This window comes from Humulus lupulus, chromosome 8 (genome assembly GCF_963169125.1).
Source record: "Humulus lupulus chromosome 8, drHumLupu1.1, whole genome shotgun sequence".
NCBI lineage: Eukaryota > Viridiplantae > Streptophyta > Magnoliopsida > Rosales > Cannabaceae > Humulus > Humulus lupulus.
The window spans coordinates 44,254,744-44,274,190 of NC_084800.1; the positions used below are offsets into that span (position 1 = coordinate 44,254,744).

The 19,447-nt window shown below is 37.5% G+C and overlaps 1 protein-coding gene across 1 annotated transcript; it reads right to left on the minus strand.

Moving 5' to 3' along the window:
* Window positions 1-9,199: 9,199 nt before the first annotated feature.
* LOC133793749 (aldehyde dehydrogenase family 2 member C4-like) lies at window positions 9,200-18,981 on the minus strand. The gene is made up of 9 exons (XM_062231039.1): window positions 18,808-18,981; window positions 17,533-17,675; window positions 13,385-13,768; window positions 13,197-13,286; window positions 12,920-13,093; window positions 12,619-12,756; window positions 12,322-12,459; window positions 9,738-9,799; window positions 9,200-9,637 (listed from the first exon to the last, which is right to left on the minus strand). The coding sequence occupies exons 1-9, from the start codon at window positions 18,905-18,907 to the stop codon at window positions 9,364-9,366; spliced, it is 1,503 nt and encodes a 500-aa protein (XP_062087023.1). The 5' UTR covers window positions 18,908-18,981; the 3' UTR covers window positions 9,200-9,363.
* Between the last annotated feature and the right edge of the window lie 466 nt (window positions 18,982-19,447).

Consider the following 19,447-nt stretch of genomic DNA (forward strand, 5'->3'; position numbering starts at 1 on the left):
TGGAGAGGCCTCTGCCGTGGCGGAGCAGGGTGAGACCGCGACCTCCAAAGGGCCAGCTGATGGGGCTTAGGATGCTTCTTGTTTTCGTATTTTGAACTCTTTTTTTTTTATTGTAATTCTCTTTTTTATGTGAGGCGTTTCCGCCTCGAGACAATTTGCTCAACCAGTTTTACATATATATTTTCATGTATTTGGTCATAATTTATCTCTTTATTTTTATGAACGTAGTTCGAGTTAACTTCATCCGTATCCCGGGCTCTTTAAATAAGATCCGCGTTCAACAATTTTCTAGTTCACTCCTAAGTTTTCTGACCTGGTTAAGACCAGGAGCTTATTTTGAAAAAACTCAGATCGCGTCAACTTTTATCCGTATCCCGGGATCTTTAAAGAAGAACCTCGGTCAACAAATTTTAGCTAACTTCTAAGTTTTATGACCTGGTTAAGACCAGGAACTTATTTTGAAAAAACTTAGTTCGTGTCAACTTTTATCCGTATCCCGGACTCTTTAAAGAAGAACCTCGGTCAACAAATTTTAGCTAACTTCTAAGTTTTATGACCTGGTTAAGACCAGGAACTTATTTTGAAAAAACTTAGTTCGTGTCAACTTTTATCCGTATCCCGGGCTCTTTAAAGAAGAACCTCGGTCAACAAATTTTAGCTAACTTCTAAGTTTTATGACCTGGTTAAGACCAGGAACTTATTTTGAAAAAACTTAGTTCGTGTCAACTTTTATCCGTATCCCGGGCTCTTTAAAGAAGAACCTCGGTCAACAAATTTTAGCTAACTTCTAAGTTTTATGACCTGGTTAAGACCAGGAGCTTATTTTGAAAAAACTCAGATCGCGTCAACTTTTATCCGTATCCCGGGATCTTTAAAGAAGAACCTCGGTCAACAAATTTTAGCTAACTTCTATGTTTTATGACCTGGTTAAGACCAGGAACTTATTTTGAAAAAACTTAGTTCGTGTCAACTTTTATCCGTATCCCGGGCTCTTTAAAGAAGAACCTCGGTCAACAAATTTTAGCTAACTTCTAAGTTTTATGACCTGGTTAAGACCAGGAGCTTATTTTGAAAAAACTCAGATCGCGTCAACTTTTATCCGTATCCCGGGATCTTTAAAGAAGAACCTCGGTCAACAAATTTTAGCTAACTTCTATGTTTTATGACCTGGTTAAGACCAGGATAGGACTTAGTTTGTGATAACTCTTATCCATAGATAAAAATTAACACCTAAGTCGTTAAGGAGACCCGGATATATCCGGGTACCATATGCCCCCCAAGTAACTGGGAAAGGGTCTTTCGTTGTTACTTTAAAATTACCCTTGCAAATAACGAGAAACATTTGATTTTTATTTATACATGGGAGGTGACCTTCTAGGTCTTACACATGTTTATTGATAATATTTCTTTAGGTGGATTGCATTCCAAGTCCGCGGGACCGCCCCTCCACCAAGTCGAGCTAATTTATACGTCCCTTGTTTGATGACTTCGATGACCTGGTATGGTCCTTCCCAGCTTGGTCCCAGAACCCCATCTTTGGGATCTTTCCCGGCCAGGAAAACTCTCCTCAAGACCAAATCGCCGACGCTAAAGGCACGTCTTTTGACCTTAGCGTTGAAGTAGCGAGTGATTTTCTGTTGATAATGGGCGAGCTGGAGTTGTGAATCCTCTCGCCTCTCATCCATCAAGTCTAAGGAGTGGCATAGGAGCTCGTGGTTCTTGTTCTGTTCGTAGGACCGGACCCTGTACGATAGGACCTTTACCTCCACGGGGAGGACTGCTTCACTTCCAAAGGTTAGGGAGAAAGGAGTGTGACCCGTGGGAGTCCGATGTGAGGTCCTATAGGCCCACAGAACTTGGGGGAGCTGTTCTGGCCAGATCCCCTTTGCCTCATCTAGCCTCTTCTTGAGGCTTGCCTTCAGAGTTTTATTGACAGCTTCGACCTGGACGTTCGCCTGGGGATAGGCCACGGATGAGAAACTTTTCACAATTCCGTTCTTTTCGCAAAATTTGGTGAACAGGTCGCTGTCAAATTGAGTGCCATTGTCGGAAACGATCTTTTTGGGTAGGCCGAAGCGACAAATGATGCTTTTAACCACGAAGTCTAGCACCTTTTTCGATGTTATTGTCGCCAACGGCTCTGCTTCGGCCCACTTTGTGAAGTAGTCAATGGCTACCACGGCGTAACGGACCCCGCCCTTTCCGGTGGGCAGGGCGCCTATTAGATCTATGCCCCAGATGGCGAAGGGCCAGGGAGACGATATCATTTTTAGCTCGGTCGGGGGTGCTCGTGCAACCGCGGCGAACCGCTGACATTTGTCGCACTTTTTTACGTATGAGATCGAGTCTTTGGACAGAGTCGGCCAGTAAAAACCCTGCCGAAGGATCTTCAAGGCCAGGCTTTGCCCCCCAGTGTGATCTCCGCAGAATCCGTCATGAACTTCCTGCAGGATGGCCTTCGCCTCACTTGGAAGAACACACCGGAGGAGAGGTAATGAATGCCCACGTCGGTACAACACCCCCTCGACTAGCGTATATCTCGGAGCTTGATAAAGGACTCGCCGTACGTCGTTGCGCCCTTCGGGTAACTTGCCCCCGACGAGGTACTCAACAATGGGAGTCATCCAGGTCGGCCTGATGTCAATCATCTCAATATCCGCTCGATCTCCGTCTATGCTTGGTTTGTCCAAGAACTCAATTGGCACCAACCCCAGGGTTTCTGCCTCCCCCGAGGTGGCGAGCTTGGCGAGAGCATCTGCGTTGGCGTTCTGCTCCCGAGGTATCTGCTCGATCGACCCTTGCCCAAACGTAGATAATTCGGATTTTACCTTAGCCAAATAAGAGGCCATCTTGGGACCCCGCGCCTGATACTCGCCTAAGACCTGATTCACCACGAGCTGGGAGTCGCTGAAGCACTGGACAGAGCTTGCCTTTAGCTCGCTAGCTATCCTAAGTCCGGCTAACAAGGCCTCGTACTCTGCCTCGTTGTTGGACGCCTTGAACCCGAATCTCAGCGCCGAATGGAATCTATGTCCTTCTGGGGATATCAGAATAATTCCGGCCCCGGAGCCGTTCTCGTTAGACGAGCCATCAACGAAGATCCTCCACGATGAGCCTGAGGATGTGAGCTGCTGTGAATCTTCTGATGGGATCTCACGGAATCCCGCGCATTCTGCCACGAAGTCGGCCAAGGCTTGACTTTTTATGGTAGTTCGGGGAGTATAGAAAATCTCGAACTGACTGAGTTCGACCGCCCACTTTAGCAAGCGTCCCGAGGCTTCAGGCTTTTGCAAAACCTGCCTTAGAGGCTGATCGGTCATGACGTGTACAGAGTGGGACTGGAAGTATGGCCTGAGTTTTCGCGAGGCCGTGATTAGGCAGAACGCCAGCTTTTCCATCAACGGGTACCTTGACTCAGCTCCGAGGAGTCTCTTGCTGATGTAATAAACCGGTTTCTGAGCCCGGTCCTCTTCTCGCACCAGAACGGCACTAGCTGCGTCCTCAGTCACGGCCATGTAGAGGAAAAGAGGTTCTCCTACCCTGGGCTTTGATAGCACAGGTGGCTCAGCCAGGTGCGTTTTTAGGTCGAGGAATGCGCCCTCGCACTCTACTGTCCATTCGAACTTCTTGTTTCCGCGGAGCAGGTTGTAGAAAGGCAGGCACTTGTCGGTCGATTTGGAAATGAACCGGTTCAGTGCCGCCACCCTTCCTGTGAGTCCTTGGACATCTTTCCGCGACCTGGGGGATGGAAGCTCGAGCAGTGACCTGATCTTGTCGGGATTTGCCTCGATTCCTCGGGTATTGACTATGAAACCCAAGAACTTCCCCGATGCGACACCGAAAGTGCATTTCTGAGGATTGAGCTTCATGCCATATTCTCGCAGTATGTTAAAACATTCTTCCAGGTCGGCAACGTGGTTGGTGGCAGTCTTTGACTTGACAAGCATATCATCGACGTACACTTCCATGTTCTTCCCGATCTGATCCGCGAACATTCTATTTACCAGCCTTTGGTAGGTAGCTCCGGCGTTCTTTAGACCGAACGGCATGACCTTATAGCAATAGACATTAGTCGGGGTCATGAAGCTGGTGTGATCCTGGTCTGCTGGATTCATCGCGATCTGATTGTAGCCCGAGTACGCGTCCATGAAGGACATGAGCTCGTGCCCCGCCGTGGCATCCACCAGTTGATCGATCCTCGGCAACGGAAAGCAATCCTTGGGGCAGGCTTTATTCAGGTCGGAAAAATCAATACAGGTCCGCCACTTGCCATTGGGCTTTGGAACTAACACGGGATTGGCAACCCAAACGGGAAATCTGGCTTCGCGGATAAAGCCACATTTCTTGAGCCGGGCCACTTCTTCTTCAAGGGCCTCGGCTCGGGTTGTCCTTAAATGCCTCTGCTTTTGAGACTTTGCAGGGACGCTTTTGTCTAGGTGGAGCGTGTGCATGATTACGCTCGGACTGATCCCTATCATGTCCTCGTGCGACCATGCGAATACGTCTAGGTTCTTTTTCAGAAACGCGGTCAGATCCGCCTTTCTTCTATCGCAGAGGTTCTTTCCGAGCTTCACCGTCCGTGAAGGGTTTTGTTCATCGATGCCTACCTCCTCGAGATCTTCAATAGCTTGGAGCTCGGACCTGTCCTCGCCTACTCGGGGGTCAATGTCCTCGCTTAAGGCGAGCTTTTCGTCTTCGGAAACCCGAGGTTTTTCAATCTCAGGGGCCGCCTTGGGTCCCTGCGATTCCTCTTCATCCTGAATGGCCATCGCCACCTGCCCGGGTTTAGATTTTCCCTTCATGGAAATGCTGTAGCATTCCCTGGCAGCGAGCTGATCGCCCTTGATAGTGCAGACCCCTGTCGAAGTAGGGAACTTCATGGCGAGGTGCCGGACGGATGTGATGGCTTCGAAAGCAACGAGCGTGGGTCGGCCCAAAATTGCATTGTAGGCAGCGGAGCAGTCAATGACTACGAATTCGAGCAGTTTGGACATTGTTCGGGACTCGTCGCCTAGGGTGATCACCAGCTCGATCGTTCCTATCGCTGCTGACCCTTCGCCTGAAAAACCATATAGCATCATCGAGGTTGCCTTTAGCTCGGAGACGGTCAGACCCATTTTTTCTAAGGTTGAACGGAATAGGAGATTCACCGAGCTCCCATTGTCCACTAACACCCTCCTTACTCTCCGGTTGGCGAGCTGGACTGCTACGACCAAGGGATCGTTATGAGGGAATTGGACATGGCCCGCGTCCTCCTCCGTGAAAGTGACTGGTTGTTTCTCTAACCTTTGTTGTTTTGATTGACGCTGTTCCGGGACGAACTCCCCTCCATTGTGGGCCTTCAACTCATTTATGTACCTCTTCTGGGCGCCTCTGCTCGTGCCAGCCATGTGTGGCCCTCCAGAGATGGTGGAAATCTCTCCCTCGACCACGGGGGGAGGGACGTCCTGATCTACTCGAGGTCTAGGTTGACTGGCTGGGATCTCCGGAGCGGGTCGACCTGTGGGGACCCTGTTCCGCGAGTATTGCGCCAACGGACCTGCTCGGATGAGAGTCTCGATTTCATCTTTGAGGTGCCTGCAGTCGTCGGTATTGTGCCCGACGTCGTTATGAAAACGGCAGAATTTGGAAGCGTCTCTCTTTCCCTTAGGGTGCTTTATTGGCTCCGGTCTTTTCCAGGGGACTCGCGTAGCGTTGGCCAGGAAAATATTCTCTCTGGTTTGGGTGAGCTCGGTATACGCTGTGAACACGGGCTTGAATTTATCCACAGACTTATTCTTCTTTTGACCGTGCTGGACGTTTTCACCATTTCCTTTTCTTTTGCCGCCACCGGGCTGGTTGCTCTGCGTGACGTCGGGAGTCGCTACTACGATCTCTGTTCCCGCCCCAGCGGGCTTCTCGAGGACCTGGCTGGTCCCCGCGGCTGAAGCTTCAGCTTCCTCCAAGTTTATCCATTCTTGGGCTCTGTTAAGGAATTCACTAACTGAGCTGACCCCCCTCCTTTGAATATCCTTCCACAGATCTCCGCCTACTAGGATCCCGGTCCTCATAGCCATGAGTTTGGAGCTGTCGTCGGCATCTCTGGCTCGAGCAGCGACATTTGCAAATCTGCTCAAGTAGGCTTTTAGCGTTTCTCCAGGTTGCTGTCTCACGTTAGCTAGGGAGTCGGCCTGGACCCTGGCGGCCTGAGAGGCGCGGAATGCCCTCTTGAAGTCAGCCAAAAAGGTCTTCCAGGAGCTGATTGACTGCCTTTTACTTTGTTTGAACCACTGCCTGGCAGGTCCAGTTAGGGTGGAAGGAAAGATCAAGCAACGAAGCTCTGGCCCGATGTTATGAGCCATCATTAGGGTGTTGAACATCCCTAAGTGATCAGATGGGTCTCCATCCCCGTTGAACTTTGACAAGTGAGGCATACGAAAGCCAGAAGGGTATGCCGTTGCTGCTATGTTGGGGGCGAAGAGCTCCATCTCATCCCCTGAATCATATTCGTCTTTTTCTTACTCTGACAGGAGCTTCTTCATCAGCTCCTCCATTTGAGTTAAGCGCTCTAAGGTTTTGTCCTGAGATCCTGGGTTATTCCGGGGCTGTTCAACAGCTCCGGACCCGTTGTACATATTAGGCGGGTTATTGCCCCTCCTATCTGGAGATAGGTCATTTGGGGCATTCCCGCCATTACGTACTTCGGATCGGACCCCAACTGAGCGGGCCTGGCTACCATCCCTAACTCGATCCTCTCTGTGAGAGTTGAGGCGATCTCGAAGATCGCCTCCCTGGGTATTATGGTGACTTTGTGCTGAACTTAGTCGCTGTCGCAGGTCTCCTCCCGAAAGATCACTCCGTGCACTACCGGTCCAGTGACTCCTGCTAGACAGGCTCGATGTGCGTCTTTGGCGGCTCCGACCTGATCCTTCCCCCGGCACCCTGCTACGCCGGGAAGGCTCGGCCGATGGCGGGTCTCTCCTACTATTCCCGTAGGTCGGGATGTCTCGGATGGTCTGAGGAGACGGATATCTGATGGGAGAAGGAGGATGCCTGACCGGAGAGGCGATCCTAGTGCCGTCTGGACGGACTAAATTTGGTGGGGGCCTCTCGGCCCTGCCAGCTTGATGGTTTCGCGCTGGGCGATCTGGACGAGGAACTGGACGCTCTTCGGGGACGGGCTGACGTCTCCGGATCTCCTCGGCCCTCCTTTGGGAATTTCCCCTATCTCTTCCGGGTGTCCTCGAGGAAGGCTGAGAGCTAGGGGTTGATGTCCTAACCGAACGGCTGTACTGCTGCGGTTCGGTCTGAGGCATTTCCCTGAAGTTCGCCTCTTGATGGCGTGATGAAGGGGTGGAGTTGGCTGCAGGGAGTCTACCCGAACGGCTATACCTGGATCGATTACTCCGGCGAGACTTAGGAGCCTCGCCTTGCCTCTCTCCAACGTTACCGTTGGTTGTGAGAGGGGGTAGTCGACTCAGAATATCCTGGATTTGCTGACCAGCTGCTGCTAGCTGGCTCCTCAGTTGAGCATTCTCCATCTCCACCGCAGTATAATAACCTGGATTCGGATTAGGCGGCCGGGGCGTCGAACTACCAGTATCGTCTTGGCCGGCCGGCTGCTTTCCTGGCCTTTGCTGGACTTCAGGAACTTGCTCCTCGGGGAGGGCAACATGGCGGGCCTCCTGCCCATCATGCTGTTCTGTCTCGTTGCCATGTTTGGATCGAGTGGTCACCATAGTTGTATGTTTGTGGTAGTACTAATTAGATTCGCTCTCAATGAAAGCACCAAACTGTTGACGCGGTTCTTCGGCAACAGGTAATTAAGAGAAGAAGAGAAAGAGATTAGTACTTAAAAGTAGAACCGCCGCAGATATGAAATCTTTGTGAGAAGAACTAGGTGACCCTAAACACGCTTTTTAAGTGGTTCGAAGGTTAAAATCCTTCTACTCCACTAGTCAATATTATTGATCTTTTCTGGGTAATTGGTTTACAAAATATATAGTTCTTACAAGACTATTTTTTCCAACCCCTATCAATTCCCAGGGTCTCCATATTTATAGGAGAAGGCACCTGGAAATTGGTAGGGAGGTCATCCCGTGACCTTCCCATTTGTCATATCAAGTCTGTGATATTCATGATTACTTCCTAAACCTGACACACAAGTGTGGTCTAATCAGTATGGAAGGAGATAATGGGCCGCACGGCCCAACCCATCCGTGGGTGTCTGAATACGCACGTTCCTGCGGCGTGTCCGAGAAGTCAGGGGGATATCGGACACGTGATGGCAGGATTATGCACGTTTATCTTGCGTGTTGACCTCCCATAGGGTCAGAGCTTCCTGAGAAGCTCGCTACCGGAGCAATCCATAACCCGAGCTGATCCTTCAGTGGTCGTCGGATGTTGTTCCCAGCTCCTGGAACAACAAGAAGGAGCAGGAAACTCCATACCCTCGAGCTAGAAAGGGCCCGTCCTGAAGATAAAGCCTCTGGCCTGTGGGAGCCTCGGGCTAAATCATGTTTAGTCCGAGGATCGTCCTGCTAAACAGCCCGTGGGAAATCCAGGGCGTACAGACTACTATGCATACATGTATTTTTCACGTGAACTCTTGAATCGCGTCGTACATGAGTGCTACAACAATAATCTATTTAAAAAAAAAATGAAAGGAGTACAATAAAGGGGGCATGTTTGCAATAATTGCTACAATTCAAGAGTTTTTTTTCCACACAAAAAAAATCTGAAGGGTAAAACTCTTTAACTCTACATGGGTGGGGAAAATTACCTATTCACCCAATTTTTATGCACGACTCTAAACATCTATTGTTGGAGACTGAAGCCTTGTTTTGCTGAAAAAGTCAAATTATTTTTAAAAAATTTTAGAATTAAAAAAGTACTTTTAAAAATATTTGAGTAAAAAATAAAAAAATCATTTTTCTTAATTAAAAAAAGACATATTGAGTAGTTAATTTTTATATTAGAATAATATTAATCATAATTTCTAAAATTTATTTTATTAGTTATCCAAATACTCTACAAAAAAATCATCATAAAAAAAATCTTTATATTATAGTTAAATTTAAACACAAAAAATAAACTAATTTTTTTGTTTATCTTCTACTTTTAGATACAAGTAAATAGAAGATTTTTCAAATGGGGTCTAACAAAAAAGAAAAGCGATGTTAAAAAGCATATATTAGTGGATAGTATAAATTTTGTTCAATTAAATATAAAAAACCAAAAACAAATAACATCATTATTTTAGTAAAATATATTATATATGCATATGCAGCCGTATACACAATAATCGTCATGCTTTTTGGTCTTATCAGAAGAAAAGAGGTAGCCAGAGAGGGCATGAGTATTGGCCTAAATATATACGATAATTTAGAGCCAAGGAGAATTGTAAATGGGAGTAACAACCGATTTAAGTTGCATATACTTGTGAAGGGCATCCAGGCCAAAATCTCTGCCAAACCCACTCATCTTATATCCACCGAATGGGCAATCCTTGTCAATTGCAAAGTAACAGTTGATCCATACAGAGCCAGCTCGGACTGATCTTGAAACAGTGTTGGCAACGTTCAGGTCCTTGGTCATTATGCCTGCTGCTAACCCATATTTAGAGTCGTTTGCTCTCTGTATCGCCTCCTCTACAGTCCTGTATATAAAGTACATATAGAAGTTATAAACACTACGAATTATTATTTATATAGAAATAGAAATTGGTTGGGTATCAATTATTCAGATCATGTGCTTACTTGAACTTCATGAGGCCCACAACAGGCCCAAATATTTCGTCCTTTACTATCATCATGTCCTCCTGATGATCAAATATTGTCACAGAACAAGGTAACAGCATTAATTGGACATCTTATTCATGATTAATACATTATATAAATATAGACACAAATAATATATCACTACAAGAAAAATAATTTTTAGCTACTAAGTTTTTAGCTCCCAAATATTATTGGTAACAATTAATTATATTTTGCTACTAAATTATGGTAGCAAAATAGTTTAGTGGCAAAATCCATTAATAAAAGACCAAATATTTCTACTACCAAACTTCTTAGTAGCTAATTTATAATTTTAGCTACCAATTGTTTTTGGTAGCTAAATTTATTGGGGCCAAAATATAAAATTGGCTACTTTATATATTATTTGCTACCAATTTATTTTTGTAGCAAAAACTGAAATTTTTAGCTACTAATTTTTTTAGTAGCAAAAACAAAAATTTTAAATTATAAAGTTTAGAAAATTTTGCTACTAATATCTTGTAGCAATATAAGTATTTCAATTATACTACTAAAATATTGATAGCTGATAGGACTTAATAAATCATACTTATCTTTTCACATATTTATAATAATTATATACAATAATACATTTATACACACATACTTATAAAATAAAGTATTTGCGTTTATATAAGATAAATCATATAATAAATATATATTAATATAACATAACCAACCACCACTTATAAAATCTATTACATGCACACACTCTCTCACATTTATCTCACCACTATCCTACCACTTTCTCCATAAACTGCTAGCTTCTCTACACAATATTTACCTTCTCGCATATATATATATATATATATATATTATACAGATAAAAGGAATCACAATGTTATCATTTTCCTTTGAGTAGAAAATATATATTTCTCATACTTCTCTTAGTTATATATAATTCTGTCTCAGACATACATAGCATCTTTCTCTCATATATAGATATCATTTTTCTTCAACGCTCTCTCTCTCTCTCTCAATCATCACTCCGGGCCAAGAACGTCTCTCACAATTATTATTCTCAGCCAGCAACGTCTTTATTTCTCAATCTCTCATATATATATATATATATATATATATATATGAATATAAATCCATTAGATAACTAATAATTACATTTTGTTTTTCTCTTTTACTGATTTTATACAAAACTTGAAGGATTGAAGACTAGAAGAGATTTGTTCTACACTCTGGAGCAAACCCCACTAAATACCATCTTGTAATTTTGTATAAATTAAACAATGTTAGCTTGCATCTTCAACCTATATAAAATTTGTATCTTGTAATTTTTGTATCAATAATCAAAGGACTCTCATTAGCTCGCATCTTCTATGTGTGCAATATATATTTATCTTAAATTTATATTTTGTTTTAATATTTTCCATGAGCATTTATTATTTTTATATATTATAATGTTTAAACAAATATAATCTGTGAGTTTCTGAATACAAATTATCAAACAAAAAACTAGTGGAAGTTATTTTATTAGCTAATAATTTAAAATATGTAGCTATCAAATTTTACTTGCAAAATAACATTACTACTGATCGTTTTATTAATAAAAATAAATTAATTTGCTACCAAAGTATAGTAGCAAAAAAAATTTAGTAGACACAAAAGTTAATTATTTTTCTGTCAAATATTATATTTTTTGCTACTAAATATTTAGTAGCCAATAAAAAACATTTGCTACCAAAATTTTTGGTAACAAAAAACTTTTAGCGACGGAGATTTAACTACGAACTAGCAACCAAAAATTTTGGTAGCAAAAAATCCATTAGCTACCAAAAATATATTATTAGCTGCTAATAATTTTGTAGCTAAATGACATATTTTTTGTAGTGTATATATTATATGTTCATATAATACGTTGCAGGTGCGAATAATTTTTGTATACCCCTTGAAAACAACATGTTTGAACTGTAAATTATTCGGAATTTTCTGAAAATTTGCAGGATGCTTTAAATAGCTATAATATACACGGCTATAGAAAAAAATTACACCAAAAACTATTCATAGATTGAGAAACATTGAGAGTCTCACCGGTAAGACTTAAAGTAAAGTTCTATAGAAGAATTATCATGTATATATATATATATATAGGGAATTTACTCTTTTGGTATCTTTGTTTTTGCAAAATATTTTCTGGTACCCTATGTTTTCAAAAATGCTCATATGGTACCCTGTATTTTGAAAATATAGATATTTTGTATTCTAATTGATAAATTTTTTTCAATATGACTAAACTGTTAGCAGTTATATATAATTTATAACTTGTATGATCGAGAGTAATTTGATTAAATTGGTAAAATTTTATGAATTAAATTTGAGTTTAGGGTACTAAATATGTACAATTTTAAAATACAGGGTACCAAATATGTACGATTTTAAAATGCTGGATACCAAATATGTACGATTTTAAAATACAAGGTACCAAATGAGCATTATTTGTAAATACACAGTATCAAGAAGATACTTTACAAAAACACAGGTACCAAATAATTACCTACCCTTACATATAATATAAGAATATATAAATATATACCTTAACGTTAGTGAAAATGGTAGGCTCAATGTAATATCCCTTCTCCCCTATTGGCTTACCACCAGTTAATAAAGTGGCTCCTTCTCTCTTGCCATGCTCAATATAGCTCAGGATTTTATCAAACTGCACTTTGTCAACCTGTAGTGCTTCAAGTTGACTAATTAGTATTTTGTGGTCTTTTGTATCATTATCGGTTCATTTATTCCACGTTATAATTGGTCTAAAAATTAATGAAGGTTAGAATTCAAATTCCGAGAGGGTTTCCAATCTAGGCATTAAAAAAATTATCCTAGTTACCTGGGGTCCATAACGAACTTGAGGATCAAAAGGATCTCCAATTACCAAAGCTTTTGCCTTTTCCACCAACTTTTTCTCAAATTCATCATATATACCTTCTTGAACATACAAACGAGTACTTGCCGCGCATACTTCTCCCTAAAACATAGAAAAGGAAATCACCCCTTTAAAAGTATATACCAATATATCTAGACATGCATGCATATTCAGACAAAGTTAGAAATTAAGTAAAAAAAAGGTTTTATATATAATAATAGGTAGAATAATTATGTGGTGAAATTTAAGTCACTTTATCGATCACCTTGTTAAAACAGAAGCCGAGAAGGGCAAGGTCAGAAGCCAAATCTACATCAGCATCATCAAAAACTATGAGAGGTGACTTGCCTCCTAATTCTAGCGAGACATGTTTCAAATTGCTTGATGCTGCAGCTTTCATTATCTCACGACCCACTTCTGCTGAGCCAGTAAAACTCACCTGTGTATAACAAATGAACAATAAGGCCAATGTTCACTATACATTAGCTAGTACAAATCATATGCCATATTAGCTAGAGAACAATTAATAATAACAATAATACCATGTCAACGTCCATATGGTGGCTAATGGCAGCGCCTGCAGTATGTCCAAATCCAGTTACCACATTAAGCACTCCATCAGGAACACCAGCCTATGAGTCATGATGATCAATACATAAGTACCACATAAACTAACCGCAATCGATCGAATATGGGAAAGTAAATATGAAAACGTTTATGATTTAAGTACCAGCTTAGCAAGATGAGCATAATAGAGAGCTGAGAGTGGAGTTTGCTCAGCGGGTTTGACCACCATGGTGCAGCCTGCGGCTAAGGCAGGGCTGACCTTTGTGAAAAACAAGGAAGTAGGGAAATTCCAGGGAATGATGTGTCCCACAACCCCAATGGGTTCAAGCAATGTGTAAGCTTGAAGTGGGCTTGACATTTTTAGCACTTGTCCATGGACTTTATCGGCTGCGCCAGCATAGTACCGGAGAAGTTCTGCGGCCCCAGGTATGCCCATGGACTTGCCCTCACTTAACAATTTCCCAGCATCAAGGCTGTCCAGAATGGCTAGTTCTTCTGTGTTTTGGTCAATTAAGTCTGCGAACTTCATAATAATCTTTCCTCTCTCCTGATCATCGTTAATCAAATTATAATTATATAAGATTTAGTAACAGATTGTGTAGTGGCAATCTGTATTCTCGTGTCTGAAAGGTGGTATGAATCGTTTTTATTTTTAATCTTCCAGAGCAGCATCATTTTTTAACTTTGATTATAAACGGGGAATTATATATAATTTATTTTTAAAAAGTGGAAGATTAGTTTTTTTTTAATGGGGTATTTAGTTATAGAACAACTCTCTACTACATATATAAATGTTATATTGAATTTTATTGTTACTTATAAATTTTATTGTTTTGATATGTTATTCTTTTATATATAATATTTTTTATTTATTTGAAATTTTTATGATAATAATATAAATTTAATAAAAATAATTAATAAATTTTATAAAAATTTAGATTTGTATTATATATATTATAATGATATTTTATAATATTTAAATTTATATTAATATAAGAATTAAATATATAGTTTTGTATTAAGTATTGTTATAATAATAATATTTTATAATATTTAAATTCATATTAATATAATTAGTAAAAATAAATAGGATTATATATTATTATCATAATAATATTTTATAACATTTAAAATTTTATTAATATGATTATTAAATATCTAGTCTTGTATTATATATATTTTGAAAAATTGTATTATATATTATTATAATAATGATATTTTATAACATTTGAATTTGAATTATATTAATATAATTAATAAATATTTATTTTAAATTAGTTTTAAAAGTATATTCTGTTAAATATTTAGAATATTCTGTTAAAGTTAACAAAACAAACCGTTAAACTAAGAATTTCCGTTATCACAATTTTTATATCGAAGATATATAATTGAGAATGTTATCACAATACTACACTTTAAACTGTCAAACATCCTAATTACATTAGGTAACACTTCATAAATAAAACTCAATTAAAAATTTAATCACACATAAAGCATCGGTTAATGAAGGTGTAGTTAGAGCACTCACACTAGGTGTTAGGGGTGAACATTTGACTCGCAAAACCCACCCGACCCACAACCCGAAAACTCGTTTTTTGGGAAAACCCGTCGGATTCGGGTTAAATCCGACCCGAACCCGACAAAATTCGGGTTGGGTTCGGGTTTGAAATTTGTTAAAACTCGGGTTCGGGTTCAAACGCAAATTCTGAAAAATGGTATTTTTGCAAAATTTGACTTTTTGGGCCAAAACCCAATTGGCCCAGCCCAACCCAACCCAAAATCCGAAAAAAATGTTATTTTGAAAAAAAAATGGTATTCTTGAAAAAAGTATAAAAAATAGTATTTTTACAAAATTATGCTTTTCAGCCCAAACACACAAATGGCCCCAGCCCAACCCGAATAAAACTCGAAAAACCCCGAAAATTTCGGATCGGTTTCGGTACCATTTTTCTCAACCCGAAAATCCAACCCGTGTGCACCCCTACTAGATGTGCCATATTTTTCTTATTTTAAATCACCAAAACTATACTTTTTCTGTTATACCGCATACTACTACACATCGACTTCTCTATTTTACATCATCAAAGCTCAACTTTAATATTTTTTATTCATTTTAAATATTCTATCTTACTTTTAATAATATCTCTATCATATTTTAATATTTGTAATATTTATCTATATGTTGTCAAATATAATTATACTCTACAATTAAAAATAATAATTATACTTTATTTTAAATTAACCAAGTTTCTAAAATTAACTAAAAAAATATAAAAATGCTCATTATAAATATTGTAATAACAAAACAAAATAAAAAAATATAAAAAATAATACATACATTGTAAAATTTAACAAATACCTAAATAATAAAACAACTAACTAATTTGAGCAAAAAAACAACTAATTAATAAATCATAAGGAATAATATAAAATACCTAAAATAATATAATATTAAATTACTATTATATATATTTATATATATACACACACTATAAATATATATGTATGGAATAACACAATAAAACTCACGAACACATTTACATTTATTTATATATATATATATTATAGGAGAAAGCCTATAAGAAAAAAAAACTGATGGAGAGAGAAAAAATAATAAAATATGTTTACAATAATGAATAGTATATCATAAGTTTAACACATTTATAGTGTTCTATGTAAAATTTGTGTAAAATACATCACCTAATATAGAGGTTTCTTTAATACTTTTGAGCTAAATTTTAAAATTTGACTATTATCCATCTTCTAGTGTGAGTGCTCTTAATTATAACATTACTTTATAAATAATTATGACATATCATGTCTTATACTAAGTAAACAAATCTTCACAGAAGAAAGTACCTACTATTTATGACAACTAACTAACAAACGTCCTTTAAAAAAAACTAACTAGTAAACGTAATTTATATGAACAATAAATAGGAAAAACAAATGTATTGTATCAACATCCCATATATTTTGTCAAAAAAAAAAAAATTCCCACAATATATAATATAAATAAATAACTTAATATATATTTATATGGTCCGCGTTATTGGTGTGAGGAGTTGGTGACTATATAATTTATTTAATAAGTTAGTAGTTGTATTCATGCACTTATTACGTGTTCTTTATTTGTCAATTCTTGTTGAGGTTTTACTTTTTAAAGTTTAATAAATAGAACTTTGTAATAGTTTAAAATATTGTAAATGGGAGTGGGGTTAAGGCGTCGGGAAAAATGCATGCACTATGGGCCCGTTTGGTAATTCTTAAATAAACCATTTTCTTTATTAAATAATTAAAACTTTGGGAACAATCACTGAAAATTTGTTCGGTAAGTTAATTTTATTTTTAATTTTTTAAAATTTTAGTTAAAATTTATGAAATTTTGAAAACATAGAGCCATTCGGTAACCAAAACTTTGGGATAATTACATATAACTATCATAAGAATATTTAAACAATAAAAGATCATAAATTCTAATAACAAATACTACAAATTCATTATATTATGCATATACGTATATAATTAATTAAAAAATAGTTTATATTATGCATATACGCATATACACCTATTGTTGCGTATATAATTACATTAAAATGTAATTAAAATTTATGTAATTAATTAAATAAACAATTTTTTTATTAAATAATTAAAACGTATATGTATATAATTACATTTTTTTTTAATTAATTATAACGTATATGCATAATATAATGAATTTGTAGTATTTGTTATTTGAATTTATGATCTTTATTGTTTAAATATTTTTATGATAGTTATATGTTCTTTTTTATGTCTCTTGACTCCACCTTACCCATTTAAATCCAAATTAGAACTTAGGTGCAACAACAATAGATGGGATTACAAGTAATATTAAATTCTTCAATATTTACAATTATGAAATTAAGATATACTTAATAATATTCATAAATTTAAGAAAAGAATTACCGAAGACAATTAAACAGGTTAGGACAGCCATATACACAGACATCTTAATTATGATAAAATTTGCATAATAATATCACTAAGCTAGGATATTTAACCTAAAAATTGGATACACTACATGCAAACAAATATACGATCCTCTTTATTATACGCATAAAACACATCAATGATGGGTAAAATATTTTTTTTTACTGTCATTCTATACAAAAAGCCTTTCAAAGTCTATTATGCAAAACGTACCTATAAGAATTATTTTAATTATCAATTACCCAAAGAACATATATATATTTATATATAAATAGTATAGTATTTGAGTTTGAGTATAATGTTAATGATATTAGAGAAAAAGGAATTAGCAATACATACAGAACCAGGCAAACGAGGCCAAGGACCATGGTCAAAAGCAACACGGGCAGCTTTCACTGCCAAATCAACATCTTCTTTGTCTCCCTTTGCAACCTTTGCTATTACCTCTCCATTTCTCGGATCTATCGTCTCGAATGTTTTCCCTGTTTTTTTTTTCTAAATTATTATTTTTATTTGATAAAAAGAAAAGAAACCAAAAAATAAAAATAAAAATTGTCCAAGTGTGTAGTTAAAGATTCAAGAATTTCACATGAGAGAGGGAATTACTAATATTATTTACGTCCAACAAAAATACATATGCCATTAATATGATCGGTGATCCACGGATTTTCTTGTGAATTCAATTTTTTTAATTCACTTATAATAATGGTTAAGAAACTGATCACTGTGTCGACCCAATGTTCATTAAGAATTTATGGATGTCACATCATAATTTGTTAGTAAAATTGGACAAATATCCCACATTTAACTAGTTCATGAGAAATTTTTAACCAAATTTAATAATAATAATAATTAGTGGGAAAAAAAATCATAATAAACCTATATTTCATAAAATATGACAACAACAAAAAAAGTCGTAGAGAGTACTTTTTTTTTTTTTTTTTAAAGTCCAAATAAGACTGTAGATGGTAAAAAGAAGTGTAATCAGCCAAAGGGATTTTTTTTTTACCATTTTTTGAAACTGAACCAAGTTATCTCTCTGTCTTATCATTTTTCCTTTTTTGCATCTGCTCTAAAAATTGGCATCTCTTTTAACTCAATGAAAAAAGTACTTATCCCTAAAATTTACAGACACCGTCATGATGATATATCAAATAGAAGAGAAAATTTTACGTAGGCATATCTATCAATAGGAATTTTAGAAATTAAGCAAGTGATCGAACTGTAATAATAAAGATTTATTTTTGGAACTGAGTATGTTCATGCATCAATGACTAATTTTGCGGTAAATCAAACATGCATATACAAAATTTCTTCTATGCCTGACAAAAATAAAAAATAAAAACTTTTCTTCTATGAAAAATTATTCCAAGCAATGATTTTAAAAATTCTCTAATATATATATATGTCTCGGTAGGTCTTCCAAAGATTTTGTTTTGTCTAAAGAAGAAAAGAAATGAAAAGAAAGAAAAAAGGAAGAAAGAATATCTCAAAATTATAACTAGCAAGATATATATTTCTTTGAGATAAGTTCTATATGTATGAGAGAGAGAGAGAGAGAAAGAGATGGGGAATTTATATAAAATAATCAATATATATATTGAAGAAATTAACCTGAAAGTGCGTGAACAAATTCTCCATCGATGAACAGCTTCGTGAATTTTATGGTCGGCATCTTGGCAAAAGTAGTGCTACTATCACTTTGACTCCCCATCTCTCGTTTTTATCAGTCTCACTGCCAAAATATACAGAGAAGAAACTAGAAATGCTTATCTGCTGCTATGATGATCTCTTTTAATTATACCCTTAGCTCTAACTAACTAAATATATATATATATATATTATATAATAGATATAGTCGATATATACAAGACCGCAATGTATATATATAAATATGACATTATTATATATGTAATCGACGAATTAGCTTACTTAAGCAACGCGAAAATTATATGTAAAAACAAAGGAGTAAAACAAAATAAAAAATGAGACCGTATATGTGTCACATTTTTCCGTGGTGAAATTAGAAATATTATTGTTTGATTAAAATCATCTATCAAAGACTTGAAGAAAACCTATTTATTGTGATGAAGAAAAGTCTTAATAGTACGAAGCTTTAATAATTAAACTATAAAATATTGAGTGATTGGCAGCAAAATCCCATAATTTTTACATTTTAACTTTTATTTTTAGTAGGTAAACCTCTCAAACTACTATTATGTTGGCAAATTGACAGTCTCATTAGTTTCATTTT

Coding starts and splice junctions, on each gene's coding strand:
- LOC133793749 (XM_062231039.1), bottom strand. CDS start 18,907: ATGGGGAGTCAAAGTGATAGTAGCACTACTTTTGCCAAGATGCCGACC. Junction 12,460..12,618: donor AAGTTCGTTATGGACCCCAG/GTAACTAGGATA, acceptor GAAGCACTACAG/GTTGACAAAGTGCAGTTTGA. Junction 9,800..12,321: donor CCATTTTCACTAACGTTAAG/GTATATATTTAT, acceptor TTTGATCATCAG/GAGGACATGATGATAGTAAA.